The 21385-nt window shown below is 45.7% G+C and overlaps 1 protein-coding gene and 1 long non-coding RNA gene across 2 annotated transcripts; both read right to left on the bottom strand.

Moving 5' to 3' along the window:
* Window positions 1-902: 902 nt before the first annotated feature.
* On the bottom strand, window positions 903-13676 carry LOC144146120 (uncharacterized). The gene is made up of 7 exons (XM_077678109.1): window positions 13661-13676; window positions 13339-13433; window positions 11040-11218; window positions 9138-9309; window positions 3968-4036; window positions 3126-3223; window positions 903-2121 (listed from the first exon to the last, which is right to left on the bottom strand). Exons 1-7 carry the CDS (start codon window positions 13674-13676, stop codon window positions 2073-2075), a joined length of 678 nt encoding a protein of 225 aa, XP_077534235.1. The 3' UTR covers window positions 903-2072.
* Window positions 13677-13864: 188 nt separating this feature from the next.
* LOC144179146 (uncharacterized) lies at window positions 13865-18511 on the bottom strand. The gene is made up of 4 exons (XR_013324162.1): window positions 18334-18511; window positions 17198-17304; window positions 14261-14373; window positions 13865-13938 (listed from the first exon to the last, which is right to left on the bottom strand). It is a non-coding gene; the product is annotated as an uncharacterized LOC144179146 (long non-coding RNA).
* Window positions 18512-21385: the final 2874 nt, after the last annotated feature.

Below are 21385 nucleotides of genomic sequence, written 5' to 3'. Positions count from 1 at the left end.
TATGACCAGCAGAGCTGTTCGTTGGTCCAGAGTTGGTTTTCCCACAGCATGTGTGGAAAAGCCTGTTTACAAAGACCAAGCTTCTACCAATCGCCTTAAAGTCAGCTTCACCTCTAAACACCATTGCATTGCTGGGAAGAGATGATATTTCCAGGGGCAATATACGCCACTTTTGGTCCACGTGCACAACAACAACGAAAAAAAGCGATTTGAATTCTTTTTTTTCCTAGTATTTCATATCTTTTTATTAATCCTGTTCTTACCCCAGAACAGTTGCACTAAGAATGCAGTGCTGCGAATTAAATTTTGCAAGCGTGTTTACCTACTTTCCAGATTTGCAGCAGTCGATTTCACTTCCCACTCCATTCTTTCAAAATGTTTTCCATTCATTTAGTAGCCACAAAACAAGCGGGCTTCTTTCTGCCAATCCAGGATTGTGATTCCATAAGGTGGGCTGGGAAACCAAGCTACCAGCATGCAAAATCCACGTTCTGTGAAAACAGTCAGACAAAAACACCACGCTGCAGTCGACATAAGGTATTTATTATGAATATAGGTTGTTTCTTTTTCTTTTCATAAATACTACTGTTTGGAATTCGGGTTTGCTATATGACTGGCCAAAAGTCGACATGCAATCGTGTTTCACGGCAGCAAACAAAGTTCACAGCAGTGCAAATTCTTTGTTTCAACAGTCAGTTATAGCTGTGTGGGTCAGTTATGGCCGGGAGGACATGCCATAGGCCACTGTTGAGAATACACTTCAAATCAAGCCCAGGCAGTGAAGCCTCTAAGAGATCTAGAGATTCAGTCAAAGCAGTCAAACATTTGTGACCCCTACAAGCGTTTCAACAAGGTTTTGTTGTTCAGTCTTTCATCCACTTTTCTAAAGATGAGAGCTTGGATGCATTTAAATGATTCTTTATTTCCAAAAGGTTCTGATTTATATGGCATTGACCCATAATCTGCTCAACTTATATTCACAGTCAGTAACATCAGTTGCACTTCTCTACCCGCTTCAGTTTGCTGTGAATATGACTAAAGGCAGTCAGGAGCATAAGTTATTTAAAGGGGCCATGCAGACAAAACACAAGTTTGGTTCATTCGAAAGATTGCTTCGTTAGAATCATGCGGAAACCACTTTTAACGCACACTTCGCTCGGAAGGACACAGTTACGAAAGGACACATAAACATAGAAGTACTGATGCGTACTGCGGTTGGTACTGCGCGCACTATGCTTGTTTCAGCTGTACAGCAGTACGGCGCTTTGGGGTTGTCTCAGAGGACACTGGCCGTCTGGCGTAACCAACGGTGTCTTACGTGACAATATTTGTCGAGCGAACATGTTTCGCAAAACGATTATTTTCTGCCTTATCAAAAACAAGCCAGGTGTAAATATGCTTGAAAACAAAAGCAGTCAGAAAGCGGCACGCCGTGGTATGGTGGCGCCATCTAGGTTGACAAACTGTAAACAACGCTTTGCATCAGCTTGTGATGTCATTGCAGACATGAAAATACATGATTTGGCGGGAGAAGCAAAATTTTAACCTAAATTGATTAATTTCTCAGTGAATAAAGCATTGTTTGCTTTTGGACAACCGCTGGGGGCACTATAAAACACGACGTCTTTCGAATAAAACAAACTTGTATTCTGTCTGCATGGCCTCTGTAAGCATAATTTATACACAAAGTACAATTTTGCCCTTTCTTTTTTGGCTTGGTCAGAGATGCACTACAGTTTACGTTTAGCAAATGCAACAGGAAACAGTTGAGTAAGCTGTTATTACTAAATTTTGCAATCGTTTTATGAAGCAATTTGAATGACACGCTTATGATAGCACAACCATATAGTGTTTAAAAAATTCCACAGGTTGACTGCAAATTACATCTCCACAAGAGACAACAAACGTAGCAGCTATGACAACGGGCTTGACCATATACAAAGCATAGAGATTGGATATTTGATACAAGCATGACTTAGAGACTCTGGTGCACTAGCAGCAAGGCCATTGGAGAGGCAATTTCCTAGCCATGCTAGCAAGGCAGCTGCAGTGTAGAAGCAATGGCGCTCGTCTTATTTGGTCAGCAGCGTTGTTTTGTGAGGCTCGGAGTCGTGGAATTCTCTGGTGGGAATCAGAGGAAAAAAGAAAAAAAGAAAGGTGCCCATAACTACCACATATGGCCCTTTAATTCCTGTGATTCTTAGGCAAAAGTGGTGCTAGCTATGTTTCCCACAGAGCACTACGTTCCTGCGTCTAGTTTTTACAAGTAGCAGCAGTATGAACAAAGCTATTTCAGAAAATTATGACACCTACTGATTCGTTTCTAACATACCCAGCACTGATCCAAATTCAAGGAGATAGTTGATACCACTTTCAATTAAAGCTAAACACTTCCCAAAAAGATTGTTAACTTTGTGATTCGAATAGGATTTCTTTGGCATGACTTTGTCAGGCACAAATTGAACATTTCATATTATATTGTTATTGCTAATCGTGCTGGAGTTTATTTTTTACAAGCCTTTGAGGAAGTGGTATCAGTACCACTGTTTTCACAACCACTTGCAATGACAAAGGTGGACACATCAGCAATAATAAGCACAAACAGGGGCTTAGTCAAGCCACAAAAACTTTCACAGTAGATAAAAAGAAACTAGCAGCAGAAAAACTCGAACAAATGACCAAGAAAAATTTTCAGAACCAAGGTTTTTAGCTTGCATCCCATCCACAAGAGGTTTGACCAGCACGCACGCATGCAACCACAAATTTCATATACCCTCGAAACAGGAATACGGCGCGTCACAATCAGCAGATTCAACTTGGGGCCTCTTGTCAGTGTAGAAAGTTGCCTCTGCTGCCTGAAACCCCCAGGAAGCCAGCTGACAAATGAAATTAAAAGCTCCAAACGTTGCAACCCAAAAAATTCACGGAAATTTTCTCAGTTGCGCTGAAATGTGAAACGGCATCACACTAGTACCCCTTTCGAAAGCCCTTACAAGCATAAATTCATACCCACACATCTTCAGGAGAATAAAAAGATAAAATCGCTGCCCAAATATTCTTCCACTTTCGCCACTCCACCAAAAATTAACAACCAGGTTTTCAAGGACGTATTGCACAGCACTCACTTGAAGCACCGGCGACAGTAGAGGTCATCGGAGCACCCGTGGCAGCGCAGGTATGCATCCTCGTTGCAGATAACACACCACGGGAGCTCCTCAGCTCCCTGCACGCACACAATCAATCAATTAATCACTGCTTTAGTCACAAGCATAAGTACAAGAAGACAGGAAGAGCTCAGTGCGAGAGGTTTTAGCAGACAGCTTCAGCAGAGGTAAACATTTGACGGAGATCTGTCTGGTTGGGAAGTTACGACTCTGAAATATACTAATTAAACACTCCAACCAGAGTACGAAGATGGAGAACCCGACATATTGGAACCAGCTTGGTTCCTTCCTCAGGGGTGACTGGGGCCATGCTGCCGTGGCATATTACAGCTCACAAAGTTATTCACTTTGTAAGTTTCCCTTTGTGGAAATGTAGCAAAGCTATTCACTTTGTGATGCTTCGGAAGCAAGCTGGTTCCAAAACATCGGCTTCTCAATCTATTGTACCTCTGCTTGGAGTGTGTAATTATATTTCTCAGTTTTAGCAAAAAAAAAAAAAAAAAAAAGCGTTGCAGCACAGTTTAAAAATTAAAATCTGTCAGCAAAGCCAACTTTTTTTCTTTGTATTATTTGTAACTTCAAGAAAAATGAAATGTTTTAGAACAGTAATGAGCACTGCGAATAGAATTCAATAGCAAATGCTGTTCACGAAGCATTCACAGCTCCAAACATCCATGCGAAGCCTTGAATTCTTCCTCCCCTAAAGCTTGAGGTATGCGGCCAAAATTGAAGCGAATCGAACCGACCACTCTGGATGTTTGAAAGAAGGAGAACTGCGGCCACATATGGTGCTCCTCACCAACCTCACCATCCTCGTGCAAGCCGAGCTCATGCAGTTCCGCTGTTTCCTCCAACCTGGCCTCCTTGAGAACCTGGGTCAGTCAGGGCAGCAGAGAACGAGAAGAAAAAGAATGCAGGCACAAGCATCGCATTTACAACAGCAACAACAACTAACACGTACACATGGCTCATGAAAAAAATTTCTGAAACTGGGAATTTTATTCTAGTATACACGCCATCTTGCCCACAATCAAATGACAAAAAAAAAAAAAAAAGTCCCGGGCCATCTCCACGAACGTGAAACCTGAGGAGGGGTGAAGCATGCAGTGTATAAGTTCATTCTTGGCGCCTTGGCGTTTTTGCTTCGCTTCGCCCCTAAAACATTCCAAGTTCTCCCATTTTTATTTTGCTTAACAGCAAACTTGAAGAAAAAAAAAGAACAAAATTCCACTTCGAGACATCCAAGGAATGAACAAAAGGCCAACTAACTCCTCCACAACAGTTTCACCTGAAATAGCATGTGGCCCTGTGGCTACGTACAATATAAAGCTGAACTACCTGGTTGGCGTTGTGTTTGTGATGGGGGATTTCAATGATGGTTGGATTTGTATGGCACAAGGCCAGCTGGGGCAAGGAGCACCAAACAGAAACAGAAAGAAAAAAATGAAAAGGTACGTACTAAAGCCCATAAGCTAGAATAACTGTAAAATGAATTAAAGGCAATGTTCGTAGCTGGTGTAGAGAGCCAGTTTTTGATTATGGATGATAAGAAATGAGGTTTAAATATTTCAATTCTGATAAGTACTCAAACACACACTTAATGGACACCATGGGGTTGTCACCCAGAAACAACGAAAGGAAAATGTATTGCCTTTATGTTGGTGAGATAAAGAATTAAAGATGTTAAATGTTACAAAAGGTGGAAGAGTATACCAAAATAAACTAGCTTCCAGCGGAAAGCCAGTTCACTCAGGTTGGACAACAGCCTCTGTTGTGAACCTAGGAAGCAAATTACCTGAACTTTTTATCTCTAGAGTCACTGACTGTCAACTCGCTCTAATATCTCTACTAGACTGTCCAGTTTCTATCAAGCAGCAGCAGCCCGCGTGGCCTACATTGCGTCCAGAAGCGGAATAAGCTGCATTAGCCTAGAATGACCTAAAAAAATTTCTGGGAAGGCAACACTTGGCAAATAACCATAAGCAGAAGCCGGACAGACATAGAAAGTCCCAAACACTGACACTCACGTACACATGATAATATTGGAAAGAAAGAGATAAAGAAAGCAAAGAAGAAAGTGGTGGCTTTCTCACCCAAGCCACAACAGCATCTGCTTCGGCACTCAGAGTCTGAGCCCTCATCCCGAGTCTTTTTGTTTGGAATTAGGAAATAATTTTCATCATTCCCACATTGCCAAAACATACAAGTGAAAGAAACCTCAGTGAATGTGCAAGGAGCCAGCTAGAGAAGCAAGGCAGCAGAACACAGCAAGTAGTAATCTACACACTTACATTCTACAGCGAGTAAGTCACAGCAACAAGTACTATTCCTTTAGGAGTGGTTCCGAAACTGAACGAAAGTTATGGCATGCTCGACAATATTGTAATGATTTGCAGAAATGACAGCTAGTTACAAGTGTAAACTGTGGCCAAATAAGGAATGCAATATTGTGAAAACACTGAAATTTGTAAATTGTCCCGTGCCTCAAACAACCCTTCTGCAAAGGAATAAATTAAAATGTGCTAAAGAACATCATGGCAGGATTGCACATGGGCTGTTCTGAGAGGTGCGTGTCTGTTGAATGCGAAAACAAAGTGTGCAGCAGCGCGAGCATGACGAGAGAGAGAGAGAGAGACTAAACATGTTTATTATTTCTTATTAAAGAGTCCTTAGGGTGGCCTCCTCATTCCAGGAGCCCATTGGCACGGGCCGCGTCTTCTGCCCTCTCCACCAACTTGCGCTGGACGTCGAGGGAAGAGCTGGCCAAGGCGCTCTCCCAAAGCTCATAGGTCTGGAAGGGATTGGGCGGGTCAAGTGGGCTTTGTGTACAGCTGCCGAGCATGTGAAACAGTGTTCCAAACTCCCCGCAGAAGCGGCACAAACGGGGATACAGGGTGGGGGCTATGCAGTGGTTTCTGCTAGGGTGGGGGTAAGTATTAGTTTGCAGGGCATGAAGTATTCTATCGTGACCCTTGGGTAGTTGTTTGTGCGGTGGGGCGTACGCAGGGTGTCTAGCAAATTGCGCAATTCAATTTCCCTGACTTTTCCAGGTTTTCCATGACCATTTTAGTTGAAATTCCCTGACCAATACAACACGCGCCATTTTGTGGAAACGGTCCGTGAAGCATATAAAAAGCGTAGAGAAAACACATTCTATCATACGGAAAAACACATTTGTTGCAAGTGCCCTAATTCTCAAAATCCACTGATTAATTTCAGTTTGTTGTTTGAGGTTTGCTTGCCTTCAGTTACGGCTTCAGATAGTTTATTTCATCTTGCGGGATAGAAGCTTCAAGTTGTGCTTCAGCAAGCACCTTTTGCTTTTTTTCTTGATTGTCCTGGCTTGACATGCGACGTGAACCGCATGGTGCGTTGTGCGTGCGATTTTTTGACGCCCGCGTCGACAATTCGCGCGCGCGGCAGCTTCTGCCTCGCTCAGAAAATGACGCGCGTCGCGCACGGCAGCGGGAGGAGCCTGACGACTTGCGCCAATGGGGAGCCGCGCGCCTCATGGCGGCAGTTTCGAAGCTCTCGAGGCAGCCGGCTGGCTCCGCCAGAGATGTTAAGGCTTACCACGCCGGCAGGTATTGCATGGGCCCTTTCAGTAGCGGCGCGGATGATGTTTTATTGTACCGTTTTCTCCCACATTATAAGCTCTTTTACCTCACAAGCAACTTCGTGCGTGCCTTGTGCGGCATTATAGAGAGCGCTTAGAAGCGGTCGCTCGAACTCCCGTCACCACTTCGCGGTCGAAGCCGCCGCCATGTTGCCGCCGCCGGCAGCACCCCGCGCAGCGTGCAGGCAGTTCCGCGCAGAGTTCCTCTATATAGCTATATATATAAGCTATATATATAGCTATATATAAGCTATATACATAGCTATATATAAAGGAACTCTAGTTCCGCGGCAGCGTCAGCGCGCCTGTGACGTGCGCGGCGCGTTTTCGCGAGCAGAAAACACCCCATGCGGTTCACTGGGTTCGCGCTAAACCATGTTCCTTTTTGATTATGTAATTCTGGCTCCTGATGTCATAAGGAAGTTCTTTCAAGATTAGCTCCCAAAAAGCACTGCCTTTTAAAATTCGCTAAAAAAAAGCCCGTTTTGCGTGCGATTTGGGCACCACCTAGACGTCCCTCTGCCGCAAATGCACCCAGCAACCTAAGCCAGCTGCGTGAACCGCAAGGCGAGTTTCTGCACGCGATTCGTGCGCGGTATTTTCACGGCCGCGTCGACGATTTCGTGCCTGCGGTGGCTCCTTTCCTGCACAAGCAAGTGCGTTTGTGCCTCGAGTAGCATTTTAAAGAGCGGTTAGAAGCGGCCGTTGGAGCTACCGCACGACTCCGCGGCCGGTGCTGCCGCCATGTTGCCAATGCCTACTGCTCGGCACGCACCGTGCGGGTGGTTTGCGCGGCGGCATCAGCGCGCCTCGGGCGTACGCGCCGCGTTTTCCCTTGCACAAAAACCAAAAAGCGTTTCAGGGGGGACACTGCTCTTAAAAAAACTTTTTTAATTTTTAAGTAAACTCTGTGAAACTTGTCAGTCTTGCTGCTTTTCCTCCGCTGATTTCAAATATGGCATTATTTTTTTAGTTGGTCAATTACGTCCCGAGATAATTAGAGGTAATTAACCATTTTTGGAGGAACAATAGACAAAACTGTGTTGGTAAGGAAACTGTAATCTTTACATTTTCTAATACTATGAACACTGGTGAGTGCAATAAGACAATTAGTTTTTTGATGCGTCGCTTGGAACTAATTTTACAGCTCGTTAAACCTTGGTGGCAACACTGGCAAGGAGCCATTTTGAGTGCCAACTTCAAACACTGAAGTTTAATGAGTGGTAAAATCAGTTCCAAGCGATGAATAAAAAAACTGATTGTCTTATTGCACTCACCAGGGTTCATAGTGTTGGAAAATGTAAAGATTACAGTTTTCTGACCAACACAGTTTTATCTATTGTTCCTCCAAAATTGGTTAATTACCTCTAATTATCTCAGGACCTAATTGACCAACTAAAAAAATGATGCCATATTTGAAATCAGTGGGGGGAAAGCAGCAAGACTGACAAGTTTCACAGAGTTTACTTAAAAATTAAAAGAAATAGTTTTAAGAGGAGTGTCCCCCCTTCATGCGGTTCACGCTTTCATCGCGCGCGAACGTGTTGTGTTTGGTAACTTCTTGGGGGCCTCCAACACTGGTTTCCCCTATTGTAAAACTGTGTGGGCTGGCCCCAAAGTGGTTTTCCCTGACTGGTACTACTTCATTAAAAAATTCCCTGACAATTTCCTGACTTTTCCCGGTGGCTCAAAATTCCCTGACTTTTCCCGGTCGCTAGACACCCTGGTTCCCAAGGTTGACTCTGAAGAGCTATTAGGTGCTAAGCGAAATGTCGAACTGCTGTCAGACATGACACCACATTCCGCCATCAACCTGTGCATTTTTATTGTGTTGAACCGCAGCCACCGACAGTGTCGGTTGGACCAACTACTTAAAAAAAAAAAAATGGATGCTGTGCAGCGAAGTCGAAAGATGCATATGCCTTTCAGCAAACCAAGCTTTTAGTTTTGTATTATTTGCAGTAGTTTTTGTAAATACAGAAATGAATAAAATAAAAGAGCATTACTTAGGAACAGTAAGAGTGCACTGTGTAAAAAAAACGTGAGGTTTATAACCTGACTCCAACCACACCTGTAGTGCAGAAATGGCTTTTTTGCATGAAGTTCACCCATAGAATCCTCCTGGGTTGCATGTGTGCAACTTACCGTGACATGGTGTGTGCTCCAACTTTTTATGCACGTCGACAAACGAGGATAAGGAAATGAACTCAACTGTGCCCATGTGAGGCCCTGCTGCAACTAGCTTATAACAGCCGGTATTGCCTCCTGTTCACTCTCTGTGACTTATCAGCCTTTTGCAGTCATGTAAGGCAACTGCGTGACAAGGGAAAAAAAGGTCAAGACCAGCCCAGCCTCACCTTCTTGGCCTTGATCTTGCCGAGCTCCTCCATGAGTTTGTCACCCTGGAGCTCCTGAAGGCCTGTTCTCGCCGCCACCGTTGCTGCCTTGAGCTTCCTGGCCAAGAAGCATTGCCACCTCGTCGACGGGTGGCTCTTCCGTGGCTTTGGCTTCTGGTGCGGATTGGTCGAGCTGGGCCAGCCTCATCACTTCCACCTCACCCAGCTCGTCTGGGCTGGCCTCCTTGTTCCCTCCCTGGGTGCAGAAAGGGGGCAGTGGGAGTTACTGTATTGTTGCGCATATAACCTGCACTAGTCTGAAACATCTTAGATAAAGTTGCCTGCTACACGGGCATTTTGAAGGCCTTTCAAGTGAATGTCATTTGATTCAAAGGCCACCTTCGAGCTGATACACGATGTTTTTCAAAGGCATTGGGTGTAAACGCCTTAAACCAAAGGAGCACCATCAACGACCATTCAGTTTCTCAAATGCCTGTGAAACGAGAAAGTTTGTACTCTTGGACGCAGTTATCTGCGTGCAACATTTACAAAAATAATTACAAGTAAAACTTGGTTTCCAAAGGGCAAGCTATTAATAATTTGTCACTGGTTATTTGATTGATTGTAGGGTTTCACGCGCCGACGCAACGCAGGCGATGAGGCGCGCCATAGTGGAGGGCTCCGGATTAATTTTGACCACCTGGGGATCTTTAACGTGCGCCGAAATCTCGTACACACGGGCATTTTTGCTTTTCGCCTCCATCAGAAAAGCGGCCGCCGCAGCCGGGAATTGAACCCGCGACCTCATGCTCAGTAGCGCAACGCCTTAGCCACTGAGCCACCGCGGCGGGTGTTGTCACTGGTTATTGTTTGCTATCAAACAATCTATGATTACAAGGTAACTTGCTATTCTCGTTACCAGCTGCGAAAAAAAAAAGTCTCATAAAACCCATTTTTGCCCACTCCTTTCTCTGCATGTATCGTACATACTTGTATACATTACAACCAATTTTATCACTCACAGCGAAATTTCCTTTCAAATGTCTGCGTAGCAGGGGTATACGGATACAAGAATTTACCTAAAAGAGCAGCTTCACAGCAATGTTCACATGCCTGGCAGATGTGCCTTTCTGGCAGCTTGGTAGATGTGCCTGCTGCAATCAACTTGGCAGATGTGCCTTTCTGTACAGCAGTACAGTTCTTGGCATTGTCTTCCTTGTTTTTGCTTAAAAGAAGGGGTGAACGCACTCTTTGTGTGTGGGTAAAAAAATGACAGTTGATGACCACTGTCATGTTCATCGTCCAAGTAAAGTGACTATCACACAATTCTCCCTTTTCATGAATACTGAAAGGTCGTACAACAGTCGACACTGAAAGAGCACCCAGTGCGCACTGCGGGGCTTACTATGAGGGTGAGAAACGAAGCAAAAAAGGCAACAATGCCCATGTGTCTAGATTTTGGTGCACGTTAAAGATCCCCAGGTGGCCAAAAATTATTCCGGAGCCCTCCACAATGCCTCATAGCCTTTTCAACTCCTCTCCAACCAGGTTTTTTTTTTGCGCATTTTTCTGCATAAATGGGACCGGTGGGTGCAGCAATGCCCATTGGGCCATTATGCCCATACAGCAGTAATAGCAACTAAGCCACTGTTATCCCATTGACAGTGCTTATTTTGCCCACACAGCTCAACAAATAACAATGTATGCGGCAAGTAATCTAGTTACGCAGTCAGCTAGGCAAGTTCTTTTGCATAAGCAAATGTGTAATGTTGCTTGAGTAGTAGCTTTGGTCCATCCTTTTAGTATATAAAATATGAGGGCAATATGTGGGGATTATAATTTTTTTTATTCGTCGACGGAAAGTGGGGGTGCGAGTTATATGCAGGGGCGGGTTATATGCGCAAAAATACGGTAGATGGAAACCCACCGACCTGTGGGTCGGCACCCTCAGTGGACTCCCTGCTGGTGTTGCGCAGTCGCAGCAGGCGGCGCTCCATCTCGTCGGTGGTGGCCTTGATGACCTGTTCGCGCCGTTTGTCGATGGCCACCTGCTGCATCGTCTGGACAAACAGGTCGTGGGCCGTCTCGACGCTGGCGTACACCTGTCAACGAGAATAGGGCAGTTTACAAAGGGGCTTCAGCAAGTGTGGCACGGGACTTCTTGCAAAGCACTGTCACTTCTCCACTCACAGCAGGGGAGAAAAAAACTTTCCCATCCCTCCCTAAGGAAAGTCGATAGAAGCACAAAAGCTAAAAGTACGACCAACCTTTGTAATTGATCGTCAGACCTTCTAAGGTCAAAATTGCAAACGAACAACGAACTAATGCAACACTTTTTCACACACTATGTACCAAACGCATCTACGAAAGATTTAAATGTACACTGACACGTGGCATATGTGGTAAAGGTGTGCTATTGTACTTCTCCATGATTGGTCCGCGTATTGTCTCATCTAAAACCATTCCTTGTTTGCAATTTTCAAGTAACCAATTTGGCACAATGGAAGTCCAGTTTCACGCATACGCCATGTGTCCAGGGATCTCATCACGGCTTTTCGGTCGACCAACCAGTCTATAGGGAAATGCATCAGTTTTTTGACGGAAGGCCATCGGTCCCACTAAGAAAGCTTCTGCTTTAAAAATTAGGGTAAGTCATCTTTTTGAGAAATTGGTAAGGGTGCAGAATTACGGCAGAGAAGTATGACAAACTCTCCTTACAAAACTCTTCAGCCAAGACCAGCTGTCGCTACTAAAGCGCTAAGTTGGGCGAGTTGGTTACTTTATACCAAGGAATTCATCGTACTAGCGAACATTAAGACAGGGACACAGCTAAAGAGAAGACGAAACACACGCTAGAACTTCAACTCAGTTTATGCCACATTTGCCTCAGTTTATGCCACATAAACTGAGTTGACGTTCTAGCGTGCGTTTCGTCTTCTCTTTAGCTGTGTCCCTGTCTTAATGTTCGCTAGTACGATGAATTCCTTAGTACCAGCTGTCGCTATATAATCCTGATGGCAGCTTCATCAAATGCCACTGTTTTGGCCTATTTGAAGAATTATAAAATGAGATTCAATGGTCTAACAAGATACAATTATCCAACAAAGAGTTCCCACTATCAGCAAGAAGTGCTAGGAGGCATCATTGACAGCTTGTTTTCTAATGCCACAGCACTTACAGTGCTACTGCTCCCACTTAGGATTGTCTGACCCAGCTTATCTGCTCCACAGTTCAGAGCTGGATGGCCGGAATACCACTTTCCTGCCAGTTTCCTGCGGTTCGGAGTAGGATGCAAGCGCAATGAGGGGACTGCTATACTTTACTTTGTGAAGGGGAGTTCTTAGTTACCGTATTTACACGATTGTAAGACGACCCTTTTTTTCAAATTTGTCAATCCAATGTTGGGGGGTCGTCTTAGAATCGAAGTCGAACCATGTGCCGCTTGCAACGACAAGAGAGACAAGAAATCAGGGGTGCTTCGAGGTGTGAACAGCTTTGCACGCTCATTTCCATGGTTACTGTAACCATTTCATACATTCTGGCGTCAATAAAAATGATGCACCTTTTGTAAGTTGGACCTAGAGCGACTAACCTCCCACTATCGCGTTCGGAAGTGTACTAAGCAACGTGATATGATAGTGGCTACGTTTGCACCGTGCATTGAATAAAGGGATTCGCTAATACTCATTTTGTTTATTAGAGACCACGACGATAAAGCCGGTCGTGTTAGAGACGAACAAAATGCTTCGTGAAAGCGAGTAACGTGCTCACGGAAATTGCGAGCGGCTGCTTCCGTCAGCCGCCATGTTGTTTTAATCACGATCGCGCGTGGCTGCTGCCGGTTGCTTCGATTGTCATCTCGAATAGTTTCCCGCTCAACCCAAAGCGCATATTTTCCGCGTGCTTATACAAAAGCTTTTCTTTTTTTAGCATCTACTGCGCGCATTACGAGTGCCTTTATGACGAGCGCACGGCTCTTGAGGGAGCACCGATAATCGATGGAAGAGCCGCCGTAGGGGGGTATTGGTAGTTGACGGAAGAGCTTCTCTTTGTGATACAATTTTCTAAGCGGGCGCGTCATTTCGTCAGGAAGCCGCGAACTTACGCCAAGCGGGCGTGTGAGGAGAGCCTCCCTGGCTACCGTGTGCGGGTGGGTCCTCTCCGCATGGGCGGCCGTACCACGCGATGCCGTGGTGCGGTCGTTCGCGAAGTGTGGACTCACACTTGACGACGACGTGCTGTGGGACTGCAGCAGCACCAGCGAGGACGACTCCAGCGACGATGAGTAATCCTCCGCAAGCACGTGAATAAATTTCCCTTGTGTTGTTGTTGTTGTTCCTTTACGAGTGGCCTTGTGTAAAATGCGCACGTTTTCTTTCTTTCTTTTTTTTTTAGATGCGATTTTGGGGGGGTCGTCTTACATTCGAGTCGTCTTACAATCGTGTAAATACGGTACCACTGGGATGGCTCTAACAAAGTTTCAATGGTCTTTGACAAAGCTACTCCAACCATTGGTCTTTCCAAACACACGAACAACACCATACCTTCACCCAGCGGCATTACCACATCCGCTTGGCAAGAGGCTTCGACTAAACATCGCACAATTCCTTGCCTATGCAGTGACACCTCTAGAATTGATTGTACATTTTGCTCTCATGGGTAAGACTCTTTTGGTGGTGTCCTAGTGCTGCCTCTCAAACCAGCTGCAACAAAACGACCGAGCGGGCCGATGTGACACTTCAGCGCTTACAGTGATTGGCGTCTTCCGGTAGACAGAGACATCGACTTCTTTCAGCTAGGCCAGTCTCTCCTCAATGTCTGCCTGGACGGGAATGGTGTCAGCAAAGCAAGGTTCAGTCACCCCAAAAAAGCGTCTAAACCAAAATTCGAGGCAAATTAAACACACTGTGCGAAAAAGATGATTTGGGAAAGCTCAAAGGGTTGTGTTTTCACTCCCTGACAGAGCCTACAACGGCCCTAAAGCCACAGCACTGGTTCCCCTTCTGTTGCTTTTCACAGAAAACTTTAGGCTTTGGTAACAAATGCACTGTCCCGTTACGAGCCTTCAAACATGTTGCAGTTATCGTCAGCATAAATCGAAAGCACAATAAACCGGGGCAGTGTAAAAATAAAAACGTTCTCACCCTTGCTTTCCTGCCGTAGCTTCTTTAGGCGGCTCTCGATCGCTTCAATTTTGGGAGCGAAGCCATCACCAGGGCCTGCAGGATCCCTGCCCTGCGGCTGCTTGTTCATCCGCCTGCATTGGCCGAAGCGAGAGGACATTTCTCACCATAGTATCACATGTGGTACTAGTAAATGTGTGTGCACTCACAAGTACTTGTACTCAAAGGCGATGTTAACCTTGGCGATGTTAACCTTGCCTTCAAATTTTCCAAGGCTGGTACACGCACACACAACCTAGTGATCTGGAAACTAACTGGAAGGGCCCAGTTCATGTTCCGGGTCCTGTTAAAAACACAAGGAGACACAAAAAACCCATAGCTGTTTCCCCCACCCTTGGGGCACAGCATGCTTCGTACACTGCTCCACAACTAAAGATAACCAGTCGGTCTAACCGTCCAATCCAGCATTATTTCTGTTCTCTGTTACGAGGCAATTACCCGCACAAAATGAAACAGGTGTTTCTTTGATCACTACTGGCAGTATTACTGAAATAAGCAAGCTGTACACTTAACACTCAAGTCTATCGCAACTACTGCTGAGGATAGCTACCGCTTGCAATTGCTGCCCACCATGTTCAAGGGTTAACCACTTTCTTTACACACCAGACACAAAATAGTCCCTGCCGGGAAGACAAAACTTTAAGGGTCCATGAAGATGGAAGACCAGCAAAGCTGTACTGGTGAATAGCTGCACCGAGTTATGTAATGTTATGGTCGTCTTAGCGGCCACTTCTCGCGCAATTTGTTTCGCGACAGTTTGGAAAAACAAGAGTAACCACTCTCCCTGTAATGACAGCGGACGAAAATTCTGTAACGTTTACTACTCCACTGCAAACAAACCATTCAACACAAGTGACAGAAAGTGGGCATAATGAGAGAGTCGTCTTAGCGGCCAATCGGCATGCAATTTGTTTTGGGATAGTTTCAAGAAAACACAGCCGTTTTCCGTAACCATGCTCTTCCCACAGACAGCCATGTTTACAACTTCACTGTGGACTAACTACTAACGACCAGCAAATGAGGTTCAGCATAACGATAGAGTCGTATTAGGCATAGAGTTTCTCACCAGCTCACCTAGAGCGGAATCTGGCGCTAGCGTCAACGTGATTCGGCGAAAGCGCTCTACACCTCCATGGGTGCCGCCACAGTGTGCAGTTCGGCCGGAAGCATGGCCGGCAACGACTTTGTGGCGACGCAAGTTGAGTTTTTGTCTTGAAAAACTGCTGCCAAAAGTGCCGCTGTTAAGAAATTTTATTTTGTGTAAGACACCGTGTTAGACGTCTCATGTTGCGAAACAAACTTGGGGGTTACAAAGAAAAAAAAAAAAAGCAGAAGTCCTGCCTTTGGCTCGGGCCGCCAGATACCGCAGGCCGTTCCGGATATATTTCAAATTATTGCCACCTGTAACTTTTGCCCTGTTGCTGGCACCACGTGGTATGGGAGTGCCAATGGACCCCCACTCTAACCCCAAATACCAACCCTACATATGAGCAGTGGCTGGAGCAGCTGACCAGCGCCGAGCTCTCGGACCAGCGCCGACTGGTGGAACAGGCCCGGACAGCTCCAAGGCATCTTGGAATAAGGATGCCTCTCACTGGCCCTAAGGACATCCTCCTGCTCATCACTAAATGTCTCTCCCTCTCTCAAATTATTACATACTCCAAATTGGGTGAAGTTTTCTATGATTTTTTGCAATGTTTAGCTGAAAAAAAATTTCTTTAGATTGTCTTAAACTGTTTTTGCTTCCTCTCCATACAGTATTATTATTGTAAGCTATGCGCTTTGGCAGGTGAAGCAGATGCAACAGAGATGCAAGAATGATGCAATCACGTCGCATTTATTTGTTTTGTTCAAGCAGATATAAATAAACTTAGAGGAAAGCCTATTACCGCAAGCAAGTCTGCAAGCACGCGCGCAAAGCATTATAAAATTGCATGAATGCTTCAAATGGCAAATAAATGCTGGCTTGTCGAGTAGCTATGTATGTTGCCTCATTGCACCTGCCCAAGGCAGTGCATGCTTCAAGGGGGTAGGTAAACGCAGTGACGGCAACGCGAAAATCGCAACTGAATGTGTGCAGAAAACAGATAGTGTGGACTATCGTAGCTTATTTAGTGGCTGTGGTGCGGGCGACGGCAAGCGGTATGAAGCGGTATAACACGCCGCTGGGACCCTCGCTCGCTTTCTGCCGGCCAGAAGCAGCCCACAAGCGAGCGGCAGCAGCGATGCAGTGAACTGCAGCAAAGAGTGACGACGACAGAGGACACTGGCGGCAGTGCATTAATTTTTTTCGCTCGTCGCTGTCACCCAGTGCGCTCTGCTGTTGTACCTTTTGTATCGTCACTGTTTGCTGTATCGTTTGCTGTTGTATCGTCACTGCATGTGGTCACCCCTCAAGAAACTCGCCGCTAACGCCAGCACATGCGTTAAGCGCTAATCACGTTGTACTTTAGACATCTGTGATAGCTATTGAATGCCAGAAATTGGCATCCCGAAAACGGAAAAGCACACCGAAAACAGAACTAACGAGCTCTTCCGAGCAGAGAAGCCTAATCCATAGCCCTTTGCACTAGCCACTCGCTGCCAATCCAATTCCCACAGTACCCACAATTCCCGTGGCGGCGTGCGCTCGCAGCGACACTTTCCGCTCCAGGCAACATTGAGAAACTCCATGGTATTAGCGGCCCATTGTCGTGTAACTTTGGGGGATAAGTTTTTATAAAGCATGGTTTGCAGCTGTTTTCCTGCCGAGCTTTCACAACAGAGTAGGCCCAGCCGCAAAGCAACTTGCTCTCGAGAGGGGTTTTGACTGACAGAGAACCGAAATTCACGAAATCCCAGCCGTGCACAGCTTAGCTGCAGTGCTGTGCTCTTTAAGAAGAAGCCAGCCACACTGACCTCCCCCAAGAGGTCGGTGGTGGGGTATTGCCGGAGAAGCAGCTCGCCCGCGTTGTACTGCTGCATCAGGCGGCGGCACAGGAAACGGCTGAAGGGCCCACACTTCGCTGGAAGGTTCAGAAGCAGAAAACCAAAGAAGCGGCACTTTTTTCTTCCGGGGAAGCCGTGAACAGACAAAACGTGACCACAAACAAGCCAGGAGAGAAATGTGCGGGCACTCAAACAAGCCACTTTGCCTAGCGCAGTGCACACACTCACAACTAACTGATCCCCGGGCATTGGCACTGGCCACGTGTAGAAAAGATTGTTTTGTATGAGACAATAAAGGGCTCACCCCATTTTCATTCGACTTATTTACTGCAAAGAAAATGCATAAATCGCAGATCTCCATAGCCATATAGACAGAAAATAAAACAGGTAGTGCAAGTTTTATTGCACTTATCAATATGGCGGCTCGTGAGGTCTTCAGGCAGGTAAAAATGTCATTTGCTTGTTTTCCTTAAAATTCACAACCACACAAGCCTGCGCACAAGCATGAAACTAGTAGCGTGTGTATTTATGGATTCACAAGTGCAACACTAAAACTCGGTATTTTCTACCCGCACTGTTTTCTACCCGCACTCTTCACTAGCGCTTAGTCTTTGTAGCATCCAGCTCTTCCAAAACACAACAACGGTCATGTCGACTGCAATGGACATCCTTAAGAGCTGTTTCCCACAAAACTGCAAGCTTTGGCTGCAAGAAGGTTAAAGTTAACATGTGCAAAAACATCACAAACACTGCCACCACTGAAAACAGAGACATTTTAATTCAATTCCGGTTTATTTCCCCCAGAGTCAACTGGCTAAAAGCTGCTTGAAGAGCTTGACAAAGGCAGCGGGAAGCTGTTACGAGGCACAGCAGACAAGGCACACAAATACAGCTGGAATACGTAAAGAAGCAAGTTTGGCGAAGAAAGGAAAAGAAACAAAGTTTACAAACCTCCGTAACATACAGCCTTGGCCACTGAGCCCCCACAGCAAGTAGCCTTTGAAGGAAGGCAGGAACGCCACAGCCCACCAGCAATGTTCCAAGTTTAGCGGCACCAGCAATGCAACACAGCACACTCTGCCACCATGCAGCAAACATCCACCCACCATTGCGGCAGACGCGTAGACCCAGTGCTGCGAGGCGCTTGCTTCGTCGCCGGACCTTCCCAGCCGCCGCGTCCTTCACGGCCTGGTCCGTGCAAGCTGCGGGATGCGCGACAAAGTCTCCCAACATCACGGCAACTTCGAGCAGGTCGCCGGCGAACGTGAAGACTGCCTTGTGTGGCAGGGCTTCGCATATTCACAGCTGCCATTCCTCCCTGCAGATCGAGGAGAGACAGAGAGGAAATACGCAGAAAGCACCAAGTGGGAACGGAAAGGTTGGATTATGTGTACACACACTGTATTCAGCTGTACAGCGAGCCCCTTTAAGGTGAGCTTCGCTACTAACACAAATGGACTGCTGAGAAGACATCTGATCAGGGTCAGTACAGCCAGCATGCTTTGAAGTATGAAGGCCCATGGGCCTTTTAACTCTTTCGCTACCGCGCCTATCAAAATCGATCAATTTGATCGATACTTTTGGGAGCGCCTTTTCATAGCGTTCCAGGCGTTTCTTGAACAAGTAAAGCTGTTCGGAGTTAGATCAGAAAATGGCCTTTCAAAATCAGTTTTGTTTTCATTTTTGCAACGGAAACGTGATTTTTGACACGCTTTTGAATCACCTGGGTGTGGAAAAGGGGCGTGGTCATCACACGTCACGGCTACCAACGAAGAATGCGTGCAACTCGTAATTACTCTGCACCAGCGCTCGTTTTTTGCTATCAGGGCGTGAATGGGGAACTAGCAAACGATTTTCAATCATCAGGTTCGCACTCTGACAGTAATAATCCCAGAAATCGGCTGAAAATGTCAAGCAGTGCCTGGTTGCAAAGCTACTTTATGATTTAGGCAGTTTTATTGCCTTTGCGCACGTTGTTCTAAGTACTGTGGTAGTTCTAATCACCCCAGGACCATTCGCAAACAGTTTACAACAGTTTCGGTTTCGTTTCTGCATCGTAAAATTCATATTTAGCGCTACTACGCAGTTACCCAACTTCAAGGCTACCTGCCATGGCGCCTGAACCGTCCGCGACTGATCCTCGAACAAAGCACGGCGCTCCTGATTTTCCCCCGCCCTAATCCGATTTCTGCGATAAGAACTTCAGATGCAAGTCAAAAGGTCACACCCAGTCGCCAGATATCTATTCCGCCGAGGACAGCGCTTCAAACCGGCCTTACACTGCCAGCTGTTCGCCTTCCAGTTTCGTTTCCATGCGAGGGTATATCCGGGTGTCTAAGGTTGCTGCTTAGTTGAACTGTCTATTCGGACAGAGTCTCTGATAAGTTTTTGTACTCTTTCATTTGAAAAATGTTAGGTGGTGCTGCAAGAGAGGAGGCTCGTTGTGCTGATCTTTGTTAGCGCGCAACTGCTACTCGGCCAAAGATCGCAGGGCACGATTCTAGCTCATCGTACCTCATTTTTGCGAGCAAGGCTACGATTGCGAGTAAGAAGAGGATAATAAAGCTCAGCTTTATGTTTTGAGAGATAACTGACCGTGAACGAACACAAGCGTCGGCCACGGCGTTCCGTTTTCAACTTCATGCATGTTTTTTTCCGCATCGCGTGCTCGTCCCAAATATTGTGCTCGCTGTAAATGCAAACTCAGCCATTGACAAGATGTTTTTACGTTATGTGGGGGCAAATTGGTGCCTCTAATAATGACAAACCGCCAGATGTATTCCAGGAAACCACCCGAAATTGCACATTTTGAATTAGAGGTTGGGCTTCACCACATGACACGAGCACCGTGCATGCTAACATTTTTTTTTTATATCTGACAAACTGTTCCGCGCAAGTCGACATTTTTTCTAGGGAGTGTTTTTGAAACGTTTTCCTACAAAATGTATATTCTAATTTTTTTCTACTACCGGTGGTTTGATATACACAACTCCTTTTTCATCATTGTTTTCGACAACTTTACAAAAATTTTGGTTTTGATATTTTTTTTAGAACTATGATATATAAAAACTTTTAAAAAACTGGTATTATTGGAAATGCCGTTAAATAATCTGCATTTCGTGCTCCTGCAATTATTGCCTAACCAATTTTTTAGCAGGAAAAAAGATGTTTTCTTGAACCCCTAAAATTAGTCAATTTTCCAGCGGTAGCGAACCCTTTGCGGTCTGAAACCTTTACCCACTTTCAGGCCGTCCCGGTACAAAACTATTTCGCCAGCTTCCAGCGCCACAAAGAAAAACACAAACTGTGCAAGAAAAACTCGCAGGGTATTCATTTTTTCTCTTGCACTTTGCACGCAACTCCTTACCGATATTTGAGCAGTCACTTCTGCTGAATCACTGTCACCACTATATGATGGAGGCTCTTCACTATACAGTCACCATCTCTTTCTCTAAATGCACCAACATAAAACGCACGCGCTGAGAAAGGGGTCGTGCTTCTCAGCGAACATTGCCCAACTGACAAGGTTCTGGGGTTCACTTATTCTGCTACAGGTGGCACACATTATGTACACAAAAATAGCACCCACCATCCCTCCAGAGATGGTGCACCACGTTTACAAAGAACATGCACGCATTTCAGTGGAAAAAAAAGATCACAAAATTTGATCCCGAACACCCCTGTCAGGCAGTGTCCGACCACAGACCGCAACCGGCTAGCAGCATTTTCCTACAGGACAAAAAACTGCAGAATTGCTGGATCATGCATAAGCATGCCGTACTCGGCTGTGCAATGGGCCCCTTAAACTACCATAACACAAGTGCAACACTGCCAGGGAGACATGTTCTCTGCGGCAATGTAAGCAGTCCGATAATGATATTTGGAGGCCGTTGGACCTATCATTTTAATAGCATTTCCTTATGGAGCGAAAGTGTGATGCACCAAAAGTTACTGAAGAAAAAGATGCTAAGAAACTTTACAATTCTGCACTACAGTGACGTAAATACAGGCGAGCACTAAAACAGTTAGCAGTGTTTCAACTGCGTGTTAGCACTCAAGCGATATGACCAAGCGGAACTGGAGGCCCCGCTAAAATTGCCCTGTCATCTTCCTTTGAGTTGCTTTTGGTCAGCAAGCAGCAATCAAAGAAGAGCAATT

This window comes from Haemaphysalis longicornis, unplaced genomic scaffold (genome assembly GCF_048455015.1).
Source record: "Haemaphysalis longicornis isolate Haplotype H1 unplaced genomic scaffold, Haemaphysalis longicornis Haplotype H1 scaffold_1, whole genome shotgun sequence".
In the NCBI taxonomy this organism is placed as follows: Eukaryota; Metazoa; Arthropoda; class Arachnida; order Ixodida; family Ixodidae; genus Haemaphysalis; species Haemaphysalis longicornis.
Note: the sequence above shows the minus strand (reverse complement) of the source record. Positions and strands in the feature narration are given on the sequence as shown.

Bases quoted from the DNA above. Each gene is read 5' to 3' on its own strand.
- LOC144146120 (XM_077678109.1), bottom strand. The intron at 11,219-13,338 runs GTGAGTCCACAC...TCTCGTTGACAG, and splicing joins ACAGCACGTCGTCGTCAAGT to GTGTACGCCAGCGTCGAGAC. The intron at 9,310-11,039 runs GTTTCCATCTAC...AGGCTGGCCCAG, and splicing joins GCCGACCCACAGGTCGGTGG to CTCGACCAATCCGCACCAGA.